This window comes from Orbicella faveolata, unplaced genomic scaffold (genome assembly GCF_042242905.1).
Source record: "Orbicella faveolata isolate gen_17 unplaced genomic scaffold, um_ofav_v1 contig_34, whole genome shotgun sequence".
NCBI lineage: Eukaryota > Metazoa > Cnidaria > Anthozoa > Scleractinia > Merulinidae > Orbicella > Orbicella faveolata.
Window position 1 is genome coordinate 3,972,775 of NW_028301563.1, and position 22,549 is coordinate 3,995,323.

The following is a 22,549-nucleotide window of genomic DNA, read 5'->3' on the forward strand; positions in this document are numbered from 1 at the left end:
CATGCACTTTCCTTTATGACTTTTGTCTTTTCCACCAAGGCTTGTACTACCATTTCGACCTTGCTTACAATTCGGCTTTCGCAATCCTCTCCCGGCTGTGCAATCAACGTAATAAAAAGATATTTTTATGCGTGATGAAAACTACACACCGCAATAGTCTGATACTATAATTATTACCCGGAGAAATATACAGACAGTCTTTTACCACTGTTGATACAAGGCGAGTTTTCCATCCATATTTTATCCATGGGAAATCTCGACGTCCCTCAAAAGTAGTTTTCACTTGCGTTCCCGGGTTGACAAAACCGTAACTTAATAAACATATCGTTTGGTCGCTTGCTGTAAAAGACCATTTAACCTGCGAAAGAGCGACTGATGTTTATTATGCAAAAAAGCCAGTTGTTGTTATTTTCCGTCTTCATTACTCCCTTTGTGATTCGCCAGTTCTCAAGTTTACGACAGGTGTTCATGTCAGATTCGGTAACTATGGAAGCCGACTTTCTCTCGCGGCATGTGATTGGCTGGTTTTAACTAATGATAGCTGGATATTCGGATCTGCGTTTGTCATTTGGTTTACAAAAACGAACTGAGCTAATTTCGTTTTATAAAATCAATATTCCTTGTATTGATTACCGAAAGCCCGAAAATCGCAGCGAGGTATTCTATAATTTTCTCTGTCAGTTTTGATATTGCTTTTGTACATCATACCTGTAATATTGACCTAATAATTTCTGCGCAAAGTGAAAACGTAGAAGGACTTTGCGGAACTGTTTTCATTTAAACACTTCACACAGGAAAAGAGGCTTCAAACTGGAACAATATTACACAAAACACAACGGTCGTGATATTTTATTATGGTCACATTTGCGTACTTTTTCAATAGGTTCTCCTATTCTCGTTTTATTTTATTTCTTTAATTGCAGTTGACTAGGATTTTAAACAAATATACGGTAATTGAATCCGCCTTCTGAAATTTAAATGTATCGTGCCTGTTTGTTTTGGCATTTTTAAGAGGCCAGCTCTTGTCGCTCTCAGAATAAGATATTAACATAAACTAAACGCGGCGAAGCACTTATAACACGTTAGTTGCATTTTAAAACAATCATTTTGCGTTCATTTCTCATTGCTATCTATTCTGAGCCTACAGTCCTTCGAAGCATTGTTCTAAACAAAATGCCTTTTTTAATAGTCAGCATTCAATTTTATCGCGCAACAAAAGGTGTTTTCGTGATGTCGACAAGTTTAATTTTGCTCAAGGTTTGCTGTACGGGAGGTATCTTGACAAATATTTTTTCTTTGCGTAAATCGATCTGCATAAAACCTCGCAAGGACAGAATCACACCTGTGTGACATAATTATGAAGCTATGTTTATTAGTTTATGGTTTATATATGTTTTAAAATTGATTTAGAGGTACACATTCCAAATTAAGATGTTTTGCAGATCTACAGAAGTTAGGGGAAATACAAAATAAATAAAGAGTTCAAGGTTAATACATAAATAGGATGAACTTAGCGAAAAAGGTCCTCCCTGTTTACCAAACCCAATGATCCATAGTTTTTTCTCTGTCATTTTTCTCCCGATATATTTCATTGAGGTTAAATTATAAATTCATTTCAGGTTCATTTAGGGGAAAAAAACCAGCTGATAAAACAACAACAGCAAACGGACGGTTGAAAGGAAATGCATTTCCATGTCACTTTATGTTAGCGATACTTGCTAAAAAGCGCTTCATTAATAAGGAACAACTACATGAAAATGTGTAACTAGTTTATAGTTCACATTTTTAATATATATTTTTCCCTTCGACTTGCCCCAGTTCAAAATAAATATTTGTCAGAATTGTTGGAGAAAGTCGCTAGGAGAATTGCTGTTCACTGTGACAAGATGTCTGATCAAAATTGATACTTCACTCGAAAAGACTTGTCGCTGCAAGTCTTTGCCTCTTGTCTGCTCGATATGAGACGATGTGTGGTTCGCGTTCTTTGGAAGCGCGCATGGTTAATTGTTACTCCGGTCGGTTTTTTTCCCATTTGCAAGGGGCAGGGATGCACTTCCTCTCGTTTACGGGCAACTCACTCTCTCACTCATCCTCTTCGCTTCTGTGAGTGGAGCTATAAAGCTTGGTGGTTTTAGTTTAATTTTATCCACCAAGCGAAAAAGTTAAAAAAACGCCGTTATCAGTATGTTCGTCTCAGTTGTAAACAGACGTATGTAGTGAACCCGAAACTGAGGAAGACAAAGAATACTTTCCGTGTCACTAGAACTTGATCGCTTGATGAAACAGTAAATTCTTGAAAAGAAGTATAAAGGAGTAAGGAGAATTCGATGGCGACCGTGGTTCTTATCTGTATCATAAAGGGACAAAAAGTATTATTAATCCCCCGGATGGCTGTTAATCCATCGCCAGGTTCAGTAACCCTCAGAAGTTTGGAAAAAAGGGGCAAGTCTACGCCGGGCAAGGTGACCCGTATCATACCACCCGATCTTATCCTGGTTACCGAAGTTTGAGTCGACCAGGAGCATTTCTACTCCCCCCTGGATGGGTTGCTAGTCCACCGCAGGGTTACCCCCAGCATTAAGTTGGCCGGTACCCATTTTTACACCTGGGTGGAGAGAGGCACTGTGAGAGTAAAGTGTGTTTCCCAACGACACAACATAGTGACTCTGACTAGGGCTCAGAACAGGACTGCTCGATCCGCAGCCCAGCGCGCTAACCATGAGGCCAATGCCACACCCACACAGGAATTTGTAAGGTTGTCGTATGAAAGTGGCAGTAACCTCCGTTTTTGTTCAAGAACAAAGTGAGACAAGCCAGGCTTGAAAAAGTGAGAAGTGATCGACACATTAACCGCTAAACCACCGCGGTTCTCGAAAAGTCAGGAATGGAGAAGAGGCGAAAAAGGTTGTGAGGTTGTTTGGGATCAGATAAAAAAAAGCGCCTTAAATCTGTTGGTAAAGAAGTCCATTTATTACCACGCTTTTTTAAAGAAGAGCCAATAATTTTTAAAATGATTTATATACTATAACACATACATCACGGACGGTTAAATTTTCTTGCGAAGAGTCTTAAGTGATGAAAAATGTTGTAAAAATTTCGATGGCATTACAACAAAATTTCTATGAGATGCTACATGCATCACTAACGCTTTGAACAAAGACTGTTCTGTCGCATATCATTCCCTTGTGTAAGATATGGACACATTATCAATATACAAGTAACAAAAATGTAATCTATAATGCAGTCTAGCATGAAAATCGCTATAAGCGAGTTAGAATACCACTAAAAAACTCATAACGTAAATTCAAAGCTTACAGCTCATGTGGTCTCTTGACAGAAGTGTTTGCTCAATTATAAGTCAATGCCTATTATAAGATAATTTCTGCACCGAATTGAAGATTTTCCCATAGAAAATATGCTCTTTTCAACTATATTTAATATATAGATGAATTTGTCCAAACAGGACTACTGTGGAAAATGAGAACTTCACTGGAAGAGGTTAGACACAGAAGGCTGTGTCTTGTTAAATAATTACAACAATCCCGTACCAAATTGATAAATATAGTTTCACTCCATCTATATTACTCGTATTTTTGAATCAATACAATTAAAATAATTCCCTAACATATAATTATAATATTTGCTCTAAAAAAGCAGTCACGCTTTCGCAATTTATTAAGATAATGTGAAAAACTTCTACTAAAGTTTAAAAAAGTCTCCTCGTAAACGGTTTGTTCCAAGTCACTTAACCCATACCCTATTACCGTGCAAGCGGGATATTTGCAAACACAAATGTGATGAAGCTACTTGGAAGCAGTATATTGCTTATCCCTCGAGGCTTTGGAAGCGAAAAGCGCTTAAAGCTGCTAAAAGAAATTTCACGTCTTGTATAAAGCAGGCTAAGGAATGTTTTGCTTACAATGACAAGGGTCTTCGCAGTCTTTTCAGCCATAAGTCATTGCAAACACACACAGTGCAAATAGCTTCATTACATGTAACTATTAGTGGCATTCTAAATGGAAGTTAGATCACTGTTATTCATTGCCAAGAGAATCTTAATACTTCCATCTTCTTCTCGTGCTTCTACTTTCAATCTGCGCTATCTCGTATTCTCCATCTTCCTCTTCCTCAAGAGCAAACTGCACTGGACTGTACTTCCGGTCTCTATACACCTGGAAAGATGACGTATTTCTGGTTCTCCATGACGCGACGGGAGGGCGCTGGGTTTCTCTTTCGATATTAATTTCCAATTCTGTCGTTTCGTGACGGTCCGGTACATCAATATCCAGTGTGGTTGTTTGAGGAGTTACTTCGAATTCACTTGCAGTAGTCTGTGGGGTGTAGCCGTAGTCGGATGTTTCACGTTGTCTTACACGAAGGTCATACTCTGTTGAATTACTCTGCTGGGTGAAGCTGTAGTCGGTCGTTTGTTGCTTCTGTGACGGCAAGTCAAATACTGTTGACGTAGTCTGTGGTGTAAAACTGTAGTCAAATGTCGTATGTGGTCTCACATTGATATCCAGTGTAGTTACTTGCGGTTTGACATCGATGTCCAGTGTTGTTACTTGCTGAGGTCTTTCCGTGACGTCTACACGAAGTGTCGACGTCTCTGTTTTGTCGTCCGAGCGATCTGACAGTTCTGCTTCTTCCAGTTGCTTCTTACACTGCTCATACGCTCTGTGACTGAGTATCAGATCATCTTGTAAACTCTGGATCTCGCTTTTCAGTTCTTCAATCGTATTCTGCAAATTACTAATCTGACTAGCCTTGCGTTCTCGATCCAGGTCCTGTGACCTACACTCCCGTCTCTGATCTTCAAGTTCTCGCTCCAGTCTCTCGAGACGAGTCTGCTTCGCCGTGACGTCATTGTTCGCATCGTTCAGCTTCCTCAAAGCATTTTGCAGATCGGTTTCGACTTTCCTGAGTTCAATTCTGGTGCTGCTTATTTCCTGAGAGATCTGCTCTTTTTCTATAGCTCTGGAATCGAACTCGCGCTCGACAATCAAGATTCGTTCCTTCGCTGTCCTTAATTCATACTCTAACCGCCGCTTCTCGTCCTCAGAGAGTTTGTTGGAGTCCTCGATCCTTCGTAGCTTGCTTCTACAATCATCGAGGTCAAACTCCAGATTCTGTTTCTCCTGAACCAATTTTTGTTTCTCGATCACGATGATCCTATGTTCCTCTTCAATCCTGGTGTACTTCTCCTTTATCACTGTGTATTCGTAGTAAATCTCTTCTTTTTCCCTCCTTGCCTTCCCTGCATCATCGGTGACTTCATCTTTTAACGCTACTTCAGCCTTGAGCCTTTCATTTTCTCGAGTAAGTTCACGGTTCTCTTCGGCAAGGTTGCGTTTTTCACTTCTGAAAGTCTGGATTTCGTCTTGTAAGTTCACTCTCTCCCTTTCCCACGACTCGCGCTCTCGCCCTCTTACGCCGGCGTCTCGTTTTAGTTTCTCTAACTCCAATTTAACGCGCCATAGGTCCTCTTGAAGTTCTGACTTGCTTGATTTTACCGCGGTAATCTCCTCCTTGAGGCTGCTCTTTTCACTCTCAAACGAATCGTATTCATATTTGCTCATGGACATTTCTCGCTTCAAACGCTCAATCTCGAGATTTGCCGCTCTCAGTTCTTCCTTGATTCTTCCGTTCTCTTCTTCGTAGTAATCTTTCTCCTTTTTCACAAGTGCTAACCTTTCGTTGGTATTTTCATAATCATCTTTGAGAAGGCGAAGCTCTTCTTCAGCCCGTGATTTATCTTTTCCTAAGTTGAAAACTTCTTCTCTGTAATTCTTTCGTTCTTCGGCCCAACTGTCTTTGTCATCCCTGCTGTATACTAGTTCTCTTTTCAGAGTGGAAACTTCAAAGTTAAGAGAGGTAATTTGACTGTTAAGTTCACTAATCAGAGTCTCTTTCTCGAACACTATTCGTTGATGTTCGTCATCAGCGCGGTCGTGCTCGAAGGTTTTAGCTGATAATTCAGCTTCGCTTTTATGCAGCCTCTCCAGGGCTTCCTCCAGTTCATCTCGCAGACGATTCTTCTCCAACGTAGAGTTATTGCCGCGGTCATCCAACTGCTCTTGTAAGTAATTTACTTCCTTGGTTTTGTCGTCCAGTAATCTCTGCAGTCGAATGTTCTCGTCATTGTTACTTTTAAGTTGGGTCATTTCACGACGCATGCCGAAGAGTTCATCTTCAAGAGCGCGAATTTTCTTCTGTGCTTCTTCCAGCTCTGAGTTCAGTCTGTTGTTGTCTTCTTGAGATTGTTCGTACATGGTTTCTGCTCTGCTCAGTTTTCTATGCAAATCTAAGATGTCGTCCTGAAGATCATCTGCTTTGTCCTTGGTGTCATCCTGCCTATCCTCCAGGTCCCTCAGTCTTTGTTTCAAAGAAGCGATCTCGTCTTGCAATGCGTTTTTCTCTTGGTGACAATACTGGTGCGCTATGACCATTTCGGAAGCCTTCTTATGTGTGTCCAACAGCTCTTTCTGAAGCCTCATTTTCTCGTCTTCGCTTTCTTTACAGAACCTTTCAAGCTCTCGGTATTTTTCAGTATTGGTTTGAAGTTCATTCCTTAGAAGCCTGACCTCCTCTTGGGCGGATTCTCGGTCCGGTCTACTTGAGAAACTACCATCTTGGAAACTACGAAGATCTTGTTTCAGAATATCGCTTTTTTTCTTGTACGTTTGTAACTCCATTTCTGTATCAGAAACTTTCTTTTTCAAGTATTCAAGCTCCTGTTCTAGCATTCCATTTTGAACTTCATTTGTTTCATTGTTATCTTGCAATGTGCAGACAAGATTATGCGTCGATATCATTTCATTTCGCATCTTTTCCTTCTCTTCTTCACTTGATTTTAACTTTCTCTTGTTTTCTTCCAATTCATCTCTGAGCATCTCCAGTTCATGGCCGATTGTGTCTTTTTCTCTTGTAATGTCCTCGTGAGATCTCTCCTTCTCAAACAGTTCCCTCCTGATAGTGTCCACCTCATCCGTGAGAAGTGACTTTTGTCTCTGAATGTTGTCTAAAGCGGCCGCTTTATCTTCAGCTTCTCGGCTGGCTTCAGAAACCTTCCTTTCTAGCTCCTTTAGTTGTTTCTTCAAGCTGTTGACATCATCACGATCTGAGAAACTCGTGTTCCTCAAATCATCCATTTGGGAAAGCAATTCCTCCTTTTCTCTCTTACTTTTGTTGAGATCTCGCTCCAAAGTTGAGATATTATCCCTTAGCACCGCAAGTTCATTCTGCTGTTCTGATTTCTCAAGTTGTCCAAATATGTGAACCTCTTCTGCGTCCTTCATTCGCTGTTCAGCTGCCTTTGCTTCTTCTCCCCAGCTGTTTGCCTTTTCCTCCAAACTCTCACAAGTTGCCTCCAACTCGTTGATCTTTCCCTGAGCGTCAAGAATTTCCACTTGTAAGTCGTCATTCTTTTCTTCCAAGTCTCGTACAGCATTTTGTGCCTCCTCCAAAAGCTCTTTCTTTGCTTGAAGATCGTATTCTAACTCTGTGACTCTCTTGTGAGATTCAAGAATTTCCCGTTCCAGATCTATCTCTCTTTCACGAATTCTGTTATATGAACACTCAAGCAGCGCAAGCTTCTTTTCCACATTTAACACTTCCCTGTTCGAGTCATTTTTTTGACTTTCACACAATTCGTACCTTGCCTCAAGGGAAACCAACTTCCTTTCCGAATCACTGGCGTCTTCCTGTAGCCTTTCCTTTGCCAGTTTAACCTGTTCATAAGACACCTCTAACTCGCTCAGCCTCTTTTTGGCACTTTCAAGCTCAAAGGTTTTTCTAGTATTATCGAGACGAAATGTTTGAATTTCCGCTTGGAGCTCATTAAGTTCTCTCGTCATCGCAGAAAGGTGTTCCTCTGCCTTAGCTTTCCCGGTGGCCATATCTTCGTGTGCAGATTTCAAGGCATCCAGTTCTCTTTTGACTTTAGACAGTTGGCTTTCCAGCTCATCTTTTTCTTTCTTTACAGAGTCCTCCGCAGGTCCAAAATCCATGTCTGGAGTTGCAGCCTCAAGAAGTTGGGAATTAAGACCTTCTTTTTCTTGCCTAAGCATCTCGCAGATCAGCTGTGACTCCTGATATGAAGTCTCGAGCTGCAGTATTTCGCTGTTTAATCTGTCGCATTCGCGTGAGTTTACTTCAGCAGCCGACTCCACGTCTGCTAAGCGCTCTCGGCTCGCTTCTAACTGATGCTTCAAGTCTTTGTTTTCGTGTCCAAGTTTCTCCGAGTAAAACTTCGCACTTGCGAGATCCCTTCTCAGATTTTCAACTTCGTTTTCGAGATTCTTCTTTGACGACTGAAGTGTCTCGATGACAGCTGTTTTACTTTCATTGTCCCTGTGTTTAGTGTCGCTTTGCTGTTGCTGTTCTGTTAGCTTCCTCTGATGTCTTGTCAACTCAGACTTGAGATTGTCAATCTTGAGCTTTGCTTCCTGTAATTGGCTTTCCAGTAGAGTCCTTTCCTTGATTTCTTTTTGTAGTTTACGATCACTCGTCGTTAACTTATTCTTATACGTGTTAATGTCTTGTTGCAATTGGCTCTTCACAGACTGACTTGTTTGGTAAGCGACCTCAAAGTCAGTTGCTTTCTTGAAAGCATCCAGGAGATCTTTCTGTTGTTGAGACTCCTTCTCAAGACTTGCACTCAAGGCTATTTCCAGTTGTGAGACTTTCTGTTCCGCATTGAAAAGATCATCGTTGAGGACCTTTACCTTTCCCTCTGTGACGCCACTGAAGGCTTCCAATCTTGTAATCTTGTTCTTAGCTACAATCAGCTCTTGATCGAGAGCTGTTATTTTCTTGTGAGAATCGATGAATTCTGTTTGAAGTTCCTTGTCTTTCTGTTCCAGATAAGCCACCGTGTGCTCCAGCTCATCCACCTTCCTCTGCAGGCCGCTGACTTCTCCTTGTAAAGAGGCCTTTCTTGTGTCACAGTCTCGGTATTCAAGCTCGGTTTTCGACAGTTTGTTATTAAGATCGATTATTTCCTTGTCCTTTTCTTCCTTTTGAGACAAAATCATTTTATAATCCACTTGCAAAGTGGCCAATGAGCTGTTCATTGACGAGACTTCCTCAGTAGATTTGTCTTTCTCTCGAAGAATGTTAGTTATCCTGCTTTGTAAGTCTGTGCTCTGCTGCTTCACAACTGTCAACTCGCCTTCAATTTTAGTTTTCTCTCGCTGTACGCCATCTAGCACAATCTTCATCTCCGAGGTATCTCGTTTGAGTGCGATGCACTCCTCCTTCAGCTTGTCTTTATCTTCAGCAACACTACTGTATCTCTCTTCCACGTATATGAGTTTCTGCTGCAGTGTTGCAAGCTCAAGTTGTTGGTTCTCCTGCTCTCGTTGCACGGCCTGATATCTTTCTCTAATGTCCGCCTCGATTTCTTTGGAAGATAACACATCTTTCTTCAAATTCTCGTTTTCATTTCTGAGACGTTCTGCGGTTTCCTCAAAGTCTGTTACACTTGCTTCTCGAATGTCTAACTCTGTTTGCAGGTTCCTTATTTCGTCTTGAGCATGTTGATATTTTTCCTTCTCGTTGGACAGTTCCTCTGACAAAGACTTCAATTCTTGATCCAATGTATTCACTTCCAACTGCAAAGAACCAATTTTGTTGTCTTTATCCTCGCTGCTGCTTCTACACGTTTCAAAACTGGCCTCTTTCTCATTCAGCTGCCTTTGCAACTCAGCAACGTCATCTTTAGTCTTTGTTGCTCGAGACTGTGTGTCTTCCAGCTCGTGTCTTAGACTCGCCAAGTCTTTCAGTGCTCGATATAATTCCTCTTGAAGATTGGTAGCCTTCTCTTGCTTTTCTGCTAGTTCTTTGTTTAACTCCTCGTTCTCTTCCTGAGCTGCAACAAGACGAAGCTCAAACTCCGAACCTTGCTTCAAAGCATCGAACAATTCCTTATCAGCTGCATCTTTCCGTTGTTGAAGAATATCTATACTTGACCTGATCCTGGCATTTTCCTCTTGTAGACTACTGGCATCCGCTTTCAAAGTCCTGTTCTCTGCTTTGAACATCTCAATCGTTTCGTCCTTGTTTGCGAAGTCTCTGCTGTGAGACTCCAGAAGCAGGTTTTGTTCCTGCACTTTACGTTGAAGACGAATAAGTTCACTGTTATTGTCGCTGCCTTTTGATGTAAATATATTCACCTGTTGTTCCAAACTATCCTTGATCTTTTCAATTCGCTGAAGTTGTGTTTCAAGGGCGTAAACTTTATTCCTGCTTGCCTGAGCCTCGGATCTCAAATTCACGAGTTCTTCACGATCTTCCTCGCGTGATGTCCTCATGTCTTCCAGCTCGGCCTGAAGGGATTGAACTTCCCGCTCCAGATCAACACGATCCTCTTGACTGGTCTGGTAACCAGATTCCAGGCTTGAAATTTGCGACTTCAAAACTATATTATTTCGGTGAGCATCCTTCTCTCTCTGTTCAAGATCCACCATCTTGTTTTCCATGTCACTGAGTTTACTCCTCAGAGAATCCGAGTCGCCTTCCAATCTTGTAACAGTTTCTCTGGTCACCTTCAAGGAGCCCTCTGCCTCGGCTAGCTGCATTAATGCAGAGCCTAGGCTAGAGTCCAGCTCCTTCCTCTTTGTCATCAACGAATCATTCTCCCTTTCCTTCTCTTTAAGGGCGTTCTGAAGACGTTCCATTTCGTCTTCGAATATTCGCTTGGCTTCTCTTAATTGCCCAATCGATCCTTCTCTTGCGTCGAGGGTCTCCTTGAACACGTCACACTGGCCAGTCAGCTCGGTTACCTGTCTCTGAAATGACACGAAACTATTTTTGTAGTTCAGGGCGGTTTGCTTGTACTCCTCGAGCTGATGTTCAAGAACCTCTTTGGCTTCTTGAGACTCATCCAGTTGGTTTTTCAGTACAAAGAGATCATCTTTACATGTACTTGCTTCGTCTCGAGCTCGGTCTTTCTCTGCTACAGTTTTTCGAAGCTTTGACTCCAGTTCAGTTGTCTTTTTGTGCAGTTGAAAGTTTTCGCGTTGAAATCGACTTATCTCTTGCTGCAGACGTTCGACTTCTTCCTTTCCAGACACAGCGTTCTGTTTCAAATTATCTCTTTGCCCTTCAAGAAACATTTTGCTGTTCTTCAGCTGTCGGATAACTTCTTCTTTGTCGTCTACTTCCTTGTTCGCCATGTCAAGAAGAATCTTCTGCTCTGCGACTTTTTGTTCTAAACTGAGAGCTTTGTCTAAAGCTGCAGAGACTTGGCTATTGACATCTTCTAGTTGAGCACTGAGTGAACTACGTTCATTGTATTCATAACCGTACTTGTATTCCAGGTCTGCTAACTTGCTCTGTGTTAAAATCAATTCTTGTCTTACTTCCTTCCTTTCTCTGTCACTCTTCCTAAATAGTTCATCGAGATCTCGCACTTTCCTTCCTAGAATTTCGTTTTCACGTTTGATTTCATTGCTTTGTTGCTTTGACAACTTGCATTCTGATTCCAATGCTAAGATCTTGTTGCTGGAACTTTGGAGCTCATGCTTTAGATTGCTTTCGGACTGAGCACATTTAACGAGCAAACTTTCGAAATTCAAACACTTTGAGTTGGATTGCTGCAGATCCTTTTCCAAGGCGTATTTCCCCTTCTCTAAGTCAGCCACCAAGTCCTCTAATCGTGAAACATCATCTTTGAACCGCTTAAGTTCATGATCGGAATCTTTCATATCTTTCTCAATTGCTTCATTCTTTGATTTACTTTCCTCATATTCCGACCGAATGTCAGCCAGTTCGCTTTCTACCGCTGCTTTCACAGCTCTGAGTTCCTCAATTTGAGAATCCATCGCTCGGTTTTCATTTGTAAGTTGTTCGATGATCCTCTGGTTTTCTTGCAGTTCTTTCTGTGATCTCGATCCGTCTTCAGACTGTTTGGTCAGCTTTCTTACAGTCTCGTCCAAACTCGACCTAAGTCTGTCTTTTTCTCGCTGTAAACTCTTCATTCGATTCTCTTGCTCCAAATTCTTTTGCACGGCGATGTTCAATTCCCGCTCCATCTCATCCCGAGAATCACGAAGTTCTTGAAGGTCGTTTTGTGTCTTTTCCTCCTTGCTCTCGTATTCCATTAATTTGAAACTCAAGTCCTCCTGTGCACCTTGCAGACTCGCGCAGGATACTTTTATCGTCATTCCTTCTTGTCGAAGTGTTTCTAACTCCGTTACTAATTCAGCAATTCTTTCGTTCAATTCCTCAATTGTCTTCTCTTTCTTCGCAAGAGCCTTTTTCAACGACTCGGCAACTCCTTGTTGCTCTTTCAGTTGGCTGGCAATTCTCATATTTTCCTCTTTTAGGTCAACGTTCTTGTCCCTTGAATCACTCAGCTGCTCCTTCAAATTCGTCCTCTGTGTTTCAAGGGCGTTAATTGTCGACTCCATCTGTGTCAGTTTGTTGCGCACGGTGAAAAGGTCCTCCTCTAAAGACTCCTTCTTTCCTCGAAGGCTTGAGATTTCTTCCTCGTGCTCTGCAGCGTCTTTCTCCAAGACTGCAATCTGCTGTTTGAGATCCAGCTGTTCACTTTTTGCGGTATCAAGCTGAATGGAATAGCTTGTGTTTTTCTCCTGCGCTCCTCGTAACTCCTCTCTTACGTCATCCAGTTCTTTTCTTGCCTCTTCATAATGTGACTCCATTACGGAGACCTTCCTTCGTAACGAATTCAGCTCGGTTTCGAGGTGTGCGATCTTGTTCTTACACGTGTTAAGTTCCTTGTCAGTCTGCATCGTTCGCTCTTCATTTTTCTTCAAAACAGATTCCAATGTTGCTACCTTCTTTCGGTTTGCTTGCAGTTCTGTATCGATCTGTTCCTTTTTGCGTTGGGCAGTCTCCCACAATGGCTTCATCCTTATTACTTCGTCGCTTGTTTCTCTCCACTTGTCCTGCAACTTTCGTCTGTCGTTCTCCAGTTGCCAAAGTTGTTCCTTCTTCTTTGTTACCTCCGAGTTCAGATAATCATTTTCAGTCGTGAGTGTAGTTATCTTAATCTTGTACTCCTCGATAACCCTTTCTTTCTCAAACAACTCGCTTGAAAACTCGCTGAATGACTTCTGGTTCTCTTCCAAGCGAACTTTGACCACTGCCAATTCCTCAACTGCCTTCTTATTTGAAACGTTCAGATCTCCCGAGTGATACTCTAGGCTCGCTTTCTCCCTTTGTGTCTGTCCTAAAACGACCTCTAGGTTGTTCACTTTCTGTTCCAGAACCATAACCTGGCGCTGTGCGTCCATTTTGTCGTGCTCACACGTTTGATAGGAACCCTGCAGCTCTGCAAGTCTCTTGTAAAACGAGTGAATCTCTTCCTCGAGTCGTTGCTTCTCGTGTTCACAAAGCTTATACATGGCTTCAAGTTCCTGGAACTTTTCTTGGTTTTGCAAGAGCTCTTCCTGAAGATCACGTTTACTTTGTTGAAGTAGATCATTCTCAGTCTGCTGCTTCGCGAGCGCTTCACCAGTTTGCCCTAACGTCGACTCTAACGAAGAGCACTTTCCTCGCAGCTCTGTAATGGTGCTGTCCTTGTTCGCTGTATCTTTCCTTAAGACGTCCAGGCTTCTTTGACAGTCATACAACTGACTTTGCACAGTTCCTAGCTCATCTTTGCACTTCAGCAGCTTTGCTCTGACATCTTCCAGCTGATCTTTGTACTGCACCTTTTGCTTCTGTGCTTGACTTAGCTGACTTTCAAGCTTTGTTGTCCGGTGTCGAGTGCTGTCCAGTTGTCTCTCCAAATCATCATTTTCTTCTTCGTTTCTTTGGATGGTTTGTCTAAGCTCGGACACTTTCCTTTCTGCGTGTGTCAGCTGTTGTTTAAGATCTTCTTTCTCACGCTCACTGCACTCGTACGCTGATTCTATCTCGGATAAGCTTCTGTGAGCTGCATCCAGCTTTTCCTCCAAATCGTCAATCTGTGCAAACTTGAACCCGTGATCTGCTTCAAGCTGGGACGCTTTGTTCTTGATTATGGACAGCTCTTCTTCTAGATCACCTATAACCTTACGAGCTGCGTTCAGCTGAATTTCCAGATCTTTCACTTTTTCCTGAGCCTTAGCGTATGAGTCCTCTACAGTGGTAAGCTTGCTTGTAACTCGGTACAGATCCTTTTGAATCTCTTCTTTCTCCGATCGCAGTGAGGTCAGAGCATATTCAAGCTCTGTTATTTTATCACTAGCTGACTGCAAATCCCCTTCTAAGATATCTCTCTTCTGCTTCACGGCTTGGCCCGTCATCTCATTCTGTCCGAGCTCCACTCTCATCTGCTCCATCTTCCTCTGTAAGGCGTTTTTCTCATCTTCCAACTTGTCTATCTGATGACTTTTTGCCAAGAGCTCTTTTCTATATGCATCACATCTCTGCTGGTGTTGAATGAATTCTTTCTGCAGATGTGTGTATTCGTCCTTAGTTTTTCTTAACTCGTCACGAACGTCTTCCAGCTGCTCTTTCAGCGAGTCTCTCTGCTTGAGAACCACTTGCACCTGTGACTCGAACTTGCTCACCTTAAGATGATTTGTGCGGATTTCATTCTGGCGGTCCTTTTGACTTTTATTAAACTCGTTTTCAACTTCATTGACCATCCTTTGAGCGCTTCTCAGTTCCTTCTCCAGACTCTTATGTTCTTGTTGCAGCATCTTGTAAGCACTCTCCCATTCCTGGACTTTGTCTTTTGCTAGACGCATTTCCTGCATCAGCTCATACCTCTCCATGTCAAAGGACTCCACGTTGGAAGCGGTGTTTACCAACTGGACTTGAACGCTCTCGAGTTCCTTCTCGATGGTTTCTTTCTCCTGGCGGATCCTTTTGTTCAGTGCTTCTTTAGAGTGAATATTTTTGTAATATCCTTCTGAGTCCCTTTGCAGTTCTTGAAGTTTTGTTTCTGTTTTGTGAAGTTCGTCCTGGTACCTTCGCGCTGCATCCCTGGTCTCTTCCAGTAGTTGCTGCATTTGTTGTTTCTGCTTTGACAAACTCTCCACTTGGCTTTCAAGCTTTGTAATCTTAACACGATCCGCCTCCCTCCTAGACTCGCCATCATTCTTCGTAACCTTGTACAAGTTTTCCAGTTCTGCTAGCTTCTTCCTTGTGTCCAGTATTTCTCTTGCCAACTCGTCTTTTTTGTCTTCAGAATTCTCAAACGCGCCCTCAAGTTTGCCTTTGGTATCCTGATGGATGAAAAGCTCTTTTTCAAGCTGATTAATTGTGTTCTTACAGCCTTCTAATTCGTGGTGAAGTCTTCTTTCTTGATCTTGTAGTCTTCCATAAGCCCTTTCCAATTCCGAGCTCTTCGCCTCTAGTGAAACAATTTCCTTTTGAAACTCCAGGTTCTTCTGTCGCAAAGAGTCGCGGTCTTCTTCCAGTTCTTTCATCTGCGAATTTGTGCCCGAAAGTTGATTTTGAAGTAATTCAACCTCAACTTCGATTGCTCTTGACTCAGAAACATAACTTGTGGAATATTCCCCGGAATCCTTAAGAGCAGAGTCCAACTCCCTTTTCAGAGACATATTTTCTCTTTTCAGTTGCTGGAGAAAACTTTCCTTCATCTCGCTTTCTTTTGTTAATCGTTCAATCTTTCTGGCGCCGTCGTCAACCTCTCTTTCTAATTTACTCAAGTCCGCTTTGCACTTCTCAATCTCTAACGTCTTAGTTTTAGAGATCTCATCGTTCCTCCTTAGTTCCTGAACTTCGCTTTCAAGCACACTTATCTTGGTCCTCAATACCATAGTGTCCTGCTGTGAGGACCGTTTGTCGCTCTCCTGATTCGACTCGTATCTGGAAATGTTCCTCTGGGCTGCCAGCAGTTCCTGTTGCAATCTTTCCTTGTCATGCTGGATCTTATCACACATTTCTTTCCACTGGGCGTTGTTGTCTTTCATTGAATTCAATTCTTGTTGAAGTTTTTCTTGTTCTTGCTTCAGACGTCCACAGTCTTTTTCGACCTCGGAGTTTGACTGTCGTTCAGAGGCCAGTTCATTTCGCAGGTTCCCTTTCTCCCGCTGACATGCGGCGAGCTCTTTATTCAGTGTTTCAAAGTCTTGCTTGAATCGCTGAATTTCAGCCTCCAGGAGCTCTTTTTCGTCTCTAAGCTGATACAATGTCTTGTCTTTCTTGTGAATCTCTGAGCTCAGTTCGTCAAACTTCTTCTGGTGATCTTGCCATTCAAATTCTCTTCGTTTCCCGTCATCTGAAACATTCAACAAACGTCTGTTGGCCTCCTCTAACTTCTCTATCAGGCTTTGCTTCTCACTTACAGTTCGTTGAAGTTGTTGCTCCACTTTGTTAAATCGGTTCTCTAGAGCTTTCATGTCGCGTTGAACATCTGCCTTTTCCTGTCTTTGCAGCTCGATTTTAGCTTCAAACTCACCCAGCCGCTTGTGCGATGAAAGAACTTCCTGCTGCAGTTGTGCCTTCTGCTGTTGGCAGCTTTCCTGTGCGTTTTTCAACTGAGTAATTTTTGTGTTCGCTGGTAGTAATTCTTGCTGTAGCTGTAGCTTCTCTTTTTGACAGCTGTCATAAGCGCTCTCTAGCTTAGACAACTTCTTCTGAGCAATCAGCAAGTCATTTTCAAGACTCAGTTTCATTTGCTCAAGAGAATCTTCAACTACGTCGATTCTAGAATGTTTCTGTTGGTGTTCTTGTAATTCACGATGTAGTCTTTCGTTCTTTTGTCGGCAGTCTTCGTAGGTGGCTTGTAATTCGGCAAATCTTCGTTCCGAGGCGAGTAGCTTCTCTTGCAAATTCTCTCTTTCTCGGCCAACTTCCGTCTGCGTTACTTGTACAGCGGTGCGCATCGACTTGAACTTATCGATTTCAACCTCGCTAGCTTCCAGTCTCTCTCGCAGCTGGCGGACAAGATTATCTTTGGCAGCAATCTCTCGTATGTGGTTCTCGTTCGACAGGTACTGTTCTCGAAACTGAATTTTTAGTTTGGACAATTCTTCTCTCTCTGCTTGACTACGTGAATCAAATTCTTGAACCCTATGCTTTTCCATTTCTCTTTGCCTTCTCTCGTTTTCCAATTCCGCTTCAAGTTTGGAGATTTTACTTCTTGACGAAGTCAAGTCGTACTGGAATTTTCTTTGCTCCTGTAAATATTTGTCGCTCTCCGCTCGGCTAGCTGCCAGATCACTTTTAAGTGTTTCAACTTCAATCTCCAAAGTTGCTTTTGCAGTTTTAAGTCTCTGTATCAGAGTTTCTTTTGATGATATTTCATTCTTCTGAATTTCATGGTGTCTTTGATGTTGGAGAAGCTGGGTTTGCATATTTTTGAATTCCTGAATTAATTGTTCCCTCTCAGCTTGCAGCTGATACTTCTGCGACACCACAGCTTTCTTCAAGCGTTCTTCAACCTCCGACATTTTACTTCCAAGCTCGATCACGTAATTCTCGTCAATGTTCGACATTTCGCCGTGTCTCGGACTCGTTGCCGAAGCAAGTCGATGCGATTCTCGTGCGCTAAGCCCGTCGCTTCGGCTCCCACCTTCCAAACTGCGTATAATTTCCTCATAATGCGAAGCAGTGTTTATCAATTCCTGCAACGTTTGCTTGTCTTTAGAGACACTTTCCATAGTAAACACTAACCCGTCTCTACCCTTGACTGTTTCTGTTCGCTCACTGACCAAGCGTTCACTCGAGTGGCTTTCTTGCTGCAGTTTTACCTGGTTTTCTAACCAGTTCTTGTCAACACGCACCACGGAGAGCTCTGCTTGCACACCGCTGAGCCTATCGAGCGTTTGCAGTCGTTCATTTTGGGTCGCCTCCAGTGTTTCTTGCAATTTGTCATTTTCTTGATGCAACCTGCTGATCGTGGCGTCTTTCGCTTCAAGCTCTCCTCTCGCGCGTGCGTACTGTTGGTGCACCTGTTCAATGTTTTGATGTGCGCTGGTGAGTCCTTCCTTCAGTTGTTTAACAGCAATGTCTTTGCTCTGTACCGCGCTGTGAAGCTCTTGAACTTCATTTTCACGATAAAAACGCTCTGTTGTTACCGATCTCGTCTCTTTTGTCTCGCGTACAGCTTTTACTTCCTCGCGAAGGAGTTGAATAACACTTTCCTTCGACTCAACGGCCGCCTTCAACTCTAGGTTTTCAATTTCTAATCGTAAGTTATTTACTTTTTCTCTACGTCTGTTGTCCTCCATTATACACAGAGATCTCAATTTGCTCGAGATGGCCCTGGAAAAATATACAACACAACTAGTCAACTATACAAAAAATCTAAACGATTTTGCTCAACTTTGTAAGGGATAGGTGGAAAAAAATAGTTATTCTTAATGCGTATTTTAGCTTGCGATTACGGAATCGAGAGGAAAGCCACTAATTATTCCGAAAATAAACCGCATGTTTTGAGTTTTCATAAAAGTCGAAAGCGTCTGGGATTTTCGATGCAGGGGTATTGTTTACACGCTGAAAATTCCTTGAATAAAGTGATAGTATTTCTTACGATTGAGTTTTACACAAAAAAGAAAAATCTTTGAGCCTTTTGTTTTATAGTACGCTTACAGGTGTATTTTCCATGGTATTTAACATTTTCTCAAGTCAGAAAAAAAAATGCTCCAAGTTATTCATGACCATTTAAAATTTAGGTTCCATTCTTTAGGTCTGCTAAATAAATCAATATTTGCACTGTTGACGAGAATAATTATGTGATGTGCCAGGTTAGATAAAATATAATAGAATTAATAGACCTGTTTTACAGATATTAAGAACATAATTTAACTTAATTTAATATGCGAAATAAATGAAACAATGCAAATATTACCGAGTGTTATTTTCCTTCACTGTAAGTTTTAAATCGAGTTAACACCTTTATACGCGCGAGAGCGAAGAAATATTCCGTTGTTATCGCACGAACTCGACCGAGATAAATTCTGGTATCAGCTTCAAGCAAGTCAGAGACGGCCGGTGGCTGGTTGAGGTATTCACCTTAAGACTATATGATACGCGTTTTTATCTCGCATTAAGTCTGCTTATTTCTAGTTTCAGCTTATATTGAACATCAAAACGAGACGTAAAATATATTCAGGCTTGAAATCTGCAATGAACTGTGAGATATGAGACTTATAAGGCGGGAAATAAGCTCTTTCTTGCTGCTATATACCCTCAATAAAGTGTATTTCATACACAACAACGAGAAACGGCAACATAGTATATCTAAGCCTAACGTAGTTATTTAAGAATAAAGATAAAAAAATTTACCGTCAAAGTTGGATGTATCAATTGATTTCAAAACTGATGCTAATATTTTCCAGTTAAATGCAATTACCGATCAATTAACAATAAAATTACCAGCTCTGGACTTTGGACAGGAAGATATTTGGCACTATAATTAGATTGTGTCAGGCAAAAACTGAAAATGAATGATAAACTAGAAGAATAATTATTTCAAGAAAAGATGTTTTTTTCCAACAGACTCTGTTGTGGGTTGTAGCAAATGGTTTGATGCTAGAAAACCCAGCGAATGCCAAAAAGAAATGTGTAAAAGAACACGCACCTTACCAAGCCTATTCCGTAGGAAAGCTTTTCCTGTGTCACATAGCAACATTAGTACAGAGACATCTTCAACGATGCTAACTTGTCAACTTCCCTTCGGATAGAAATTGAAGTGCGGAACTACGGCATGAAATAAATTTCAATATTTCTATCTTTGTCAGGTCTTATCGACCGCAAGGTAAATACAATCAGCGGAAAAACCTCTCGCCGAATCACCGCGCTTTTCTCTGGCGACTGGTGGATTTGCTAATGAAGCAACCGACCAATCAGCGTGCAGTATTTTCCCGCGTTATTTACAAACAGCTCTATTCAGTAAGAGAACGAGAAGGCGAAACAAACTCAATTATAATAAAGTTGTACAATTAGCTTAACACAACGGCCAGAAACTTTGATTCTAGTTTTGTTTCGTTTCCTTTTAATCCTTCAGATCTGCATAACAAGACAAGCTATTTATTCCTGGAAATCTCTCCAAAAATTTAAAAGCTCTGCTGAAACTACTTAATTACAAAGCAAGTTATGATTTAAATTATTGTTTACACAAAAGTATTATTTGCCCAGCATCAGGTCGAGGCTGAAATCATTTTGTGAACTCTGTTTAACGAACGACATTGCACCGAATAAAAAGTACCCTTACTGAGGGGCGTAAATAGGGGTATGCCAATCCTCCGATCCATGCCTTTTTTGCGCCAAATCCGTCGATCCGCCAATATTTTTGTTCAAATCCGAAACCAAAATCACATCCGGAAACAGAAGTGTAAAAGTTCAAAGGTATACTGGTAAATGTGAATGCCAGTGCTAATTTCGCACAAATAGTAAAGAAGGCAACATGCTTGATGACTACAACACAGTTCAATTCCAATAAAAGTCTCACACCTGAGTTTAAATGAGCTTCGTTCGTTTTTTTGGTCGAAAAACGTACCGACCAAGGCTGAAGAAAGATCTATGATCCAAATTTCGTTTAGGACCCAAGATTCGAACATCAAGACAGGCACAATCCGGAATCCGCGCCAAAATTCACAGCTGATCCACGATCCACTGTGTTTTCAAATCCGCGAATCCACTCGATTTACCGCAAAAATCCACAATCCGTGCGCTTTTTAAGGCCAAATCCGTCGATCCGAAAACGTATTCACACCCCTCCTTACTAAACATGTTTAACATAAAAAATTTTCGGTATTTACCTGCTCGTTCCGTTTTCTCCCGTGGTGCATTTAGATATATTTTTTCACATCTATGTATGTTTCGTGTTCCGATATACTAGGCTTCTATGTTAGCTAGCAGTTTTGTATCGCAAAATACTTCAATACCTGTCTAAAATGTAGAGTTATCTCGCAGATACCGTCACAGAAACACAAGCTCAGTACTTAGGTATCTTGCCACGCACAATTTCTTACAGGAAGTAAATAAGACTTGTATTGTTGGTTGATTTACGGTCTTTGCAGATAAAGTACTCGCCAATTAGAATCTGAAAATCTCGCGAAACCAAATTTTTTCACGAAAAAGGAAAAAAATCGAAATGTTCAGATAGTTTTCACCTCAGAGCCGGTGAATAGCGGGAATATTTAGTTTACGTGTAATACCTTCACCGGTTTGAATAATTTAAAATATTTCCTGATCATCTGTACTTGGGAGGCTGCAGATATTATGAAAATAACTTCCAGTTGTAAAAACAATTTTTATTGCATGTTTAAAGCTGGAAAATTTGAATTTTTGTGTGGCCGCATTTTGAAAAAGATGTTTTTTCGTGATCGGGAATAAGACACTTTCTTTCATCATAAGTTATCAAACGCGCAGTAGAATATCAGAGTAAAACAGACGAGTATTGACGAGATAACTGAAACTGGAATTTTCCTTAAAAGCAAACGTTGGTACAGAATATTTCTGGCGATACAAATTATACTATGACACTATACACATAAACCATTCACCCAATTTTTTTTTCTTTCAAAGAAATCAATGTTTATACTCGGGTGTTGTAAACGGAATTCTGGAAAAATGAAATTTTGAAGGCTGTGCTATATTTTGCTCTCAGTGACCGGGCGAATATTGCATCCGACACAGTACATCTCTTGTAAACCCGACCAATCGATTTCCTTATCGAGGGAGAAGAACATAGGATTGTAAACAGGAACCCTCTCCAGGAAGGCATAAACACCGTTTATGTAGCTTTTTGACAGCTTGCAATGGTCACTTTATCGCTATGCTTTAACAACTAATTGTATACTGAATTATCAGTTTCAAAGGCAAAATCAAATTCTATAATGGCTTGGTTCGTTGGTAAATATTGGCTTTCATGTCAGAAGTTCTTGAATGCTATTGGCTTAGTTTGAAAAGCTGTTAAATAAAACACGGGCAAAAATGATCACTATTATTTTCGTATTCCAAGTTACATGTCTACTAAAAATTAAAGATTTAAATTAACGAAAGGCGGCCCTTCGATGCTCGATTTACAATTAACGAAGAAAATCTTAATTTTGATACGATTCTCAGGGAAATTCTCGCCACACAATAAGCTCAAAAGAAATATTTCCCCATTGAGAAAATATTGAATAATTAAAACACGCGACATGATATCATATCGAAATTATACATGCAAAATGATAGGCATTTCACGGGATTAAAACGAAACGAAAAGTGAGCATTGCTAAGCTGCAAAATTCAGAATTTCAAGCGGAATATTTACCTGTTTTGGCTGCGTGTGAACATGACCACCCGTGGGCAAAATCCACAACTGTTCTTTTGTCATAATGAGTGTTTTCAAGCATAAATCAAAACGAAGATTTCCATATACTTCTTTACAGCTTCATTTGAATAAATCGTTTTAACGAAAGCAAAGATCTGCGCATTCTCGGCGCATAAAAATAACCGGCACGATTTTCTCTGCGAAAGGCGACGCAACCTGCTGCAGCCTAATTCAACACTGCGGTAAGAAATGCTCACGTGATACAGGAAATTTGAAGGTTGCCATGGCAATATCAGTAGAGGGATATATTACAAGACAATGGGCTTGTACAATGTGCAACATGCTTGAAGGAGATATCAA

The 22,549-nt window shown here is 41.2% G+C and overlaps 1 protein-coding gene and 1 long non-coding RNA gene across 4 annotated transcripts; both read right to left on the reverse strand.

Annotated features, from left to right (window-relative positions):
• Positions 1-20: 20 nt before the first annotated feature.
• On the reverse strand, positions 21-308 carry LOC149104339 (uncharacterized). Its single transcript, XR_016201150.1, has 2 exons — positions 206-308; positions 21-95 (listed from the first exon to the last, which is right to left on the reverse strand). It is a non-coding gene; the product is annotated as an uncharacterized LOC149104339 (long non-coding RNA).
• Positions 309-2,947: 2,639 nt separating this feature from the next.
• LOC110068076 (uncharacterized) lies at positions 2,948-22,472 on the reverse strand. Of its 3 annotated transcripts, none has more exons than XM_089270552.1 (2): positions 22,190-22,472; positions 2,948-18,189 (listed from the first exon to the last, which is right to left on the reverse strand). In XM_089270552.1, the coding sequence occupies exons 1-2, from the start codon at positions 22,210-22,212 to the stop codon at positions 4,056-4,058; spliced, it is 14,157 nt and encodes a 4,718-aa protein (XP_089126678.1). In that variant the 5' UTR covers positions 22,213-22,472; the 3' UTR covers positions 2,948-4,055. The 3 variants fall into 3 exon arrangements, with proteins under 3 accessions (XP_089126678.1, XP_089126680.1, XP_089126679.1); XM_089270554.1 differs by lacking the exon at positions 22,190-22,472 and adding an exon at positions 19,513-19,674; XM_089270553.1 differs by lacking the exon at positions 22,190-22,472 and adding an exon at positions 19,508-19,674.
• Positions 22,473-22,549: the final 77 nt, after the last annotated feature.

Excerpts from the sequence above, each read along its gene's own strand:
- LOC110068076 (XM_089270552.1), bottom strand. The coding sequence starts at position 22,212 with ATGTTCACACGCAGCCAAAACAG. Across the intron at positions 18,190-22,189 it reads TTCACACGCAGCCAAAACAG|GGCCATCTCGAGCAAATTGA; the intron begins GTAAATATTCCG and ends ATATTTTTCCAG.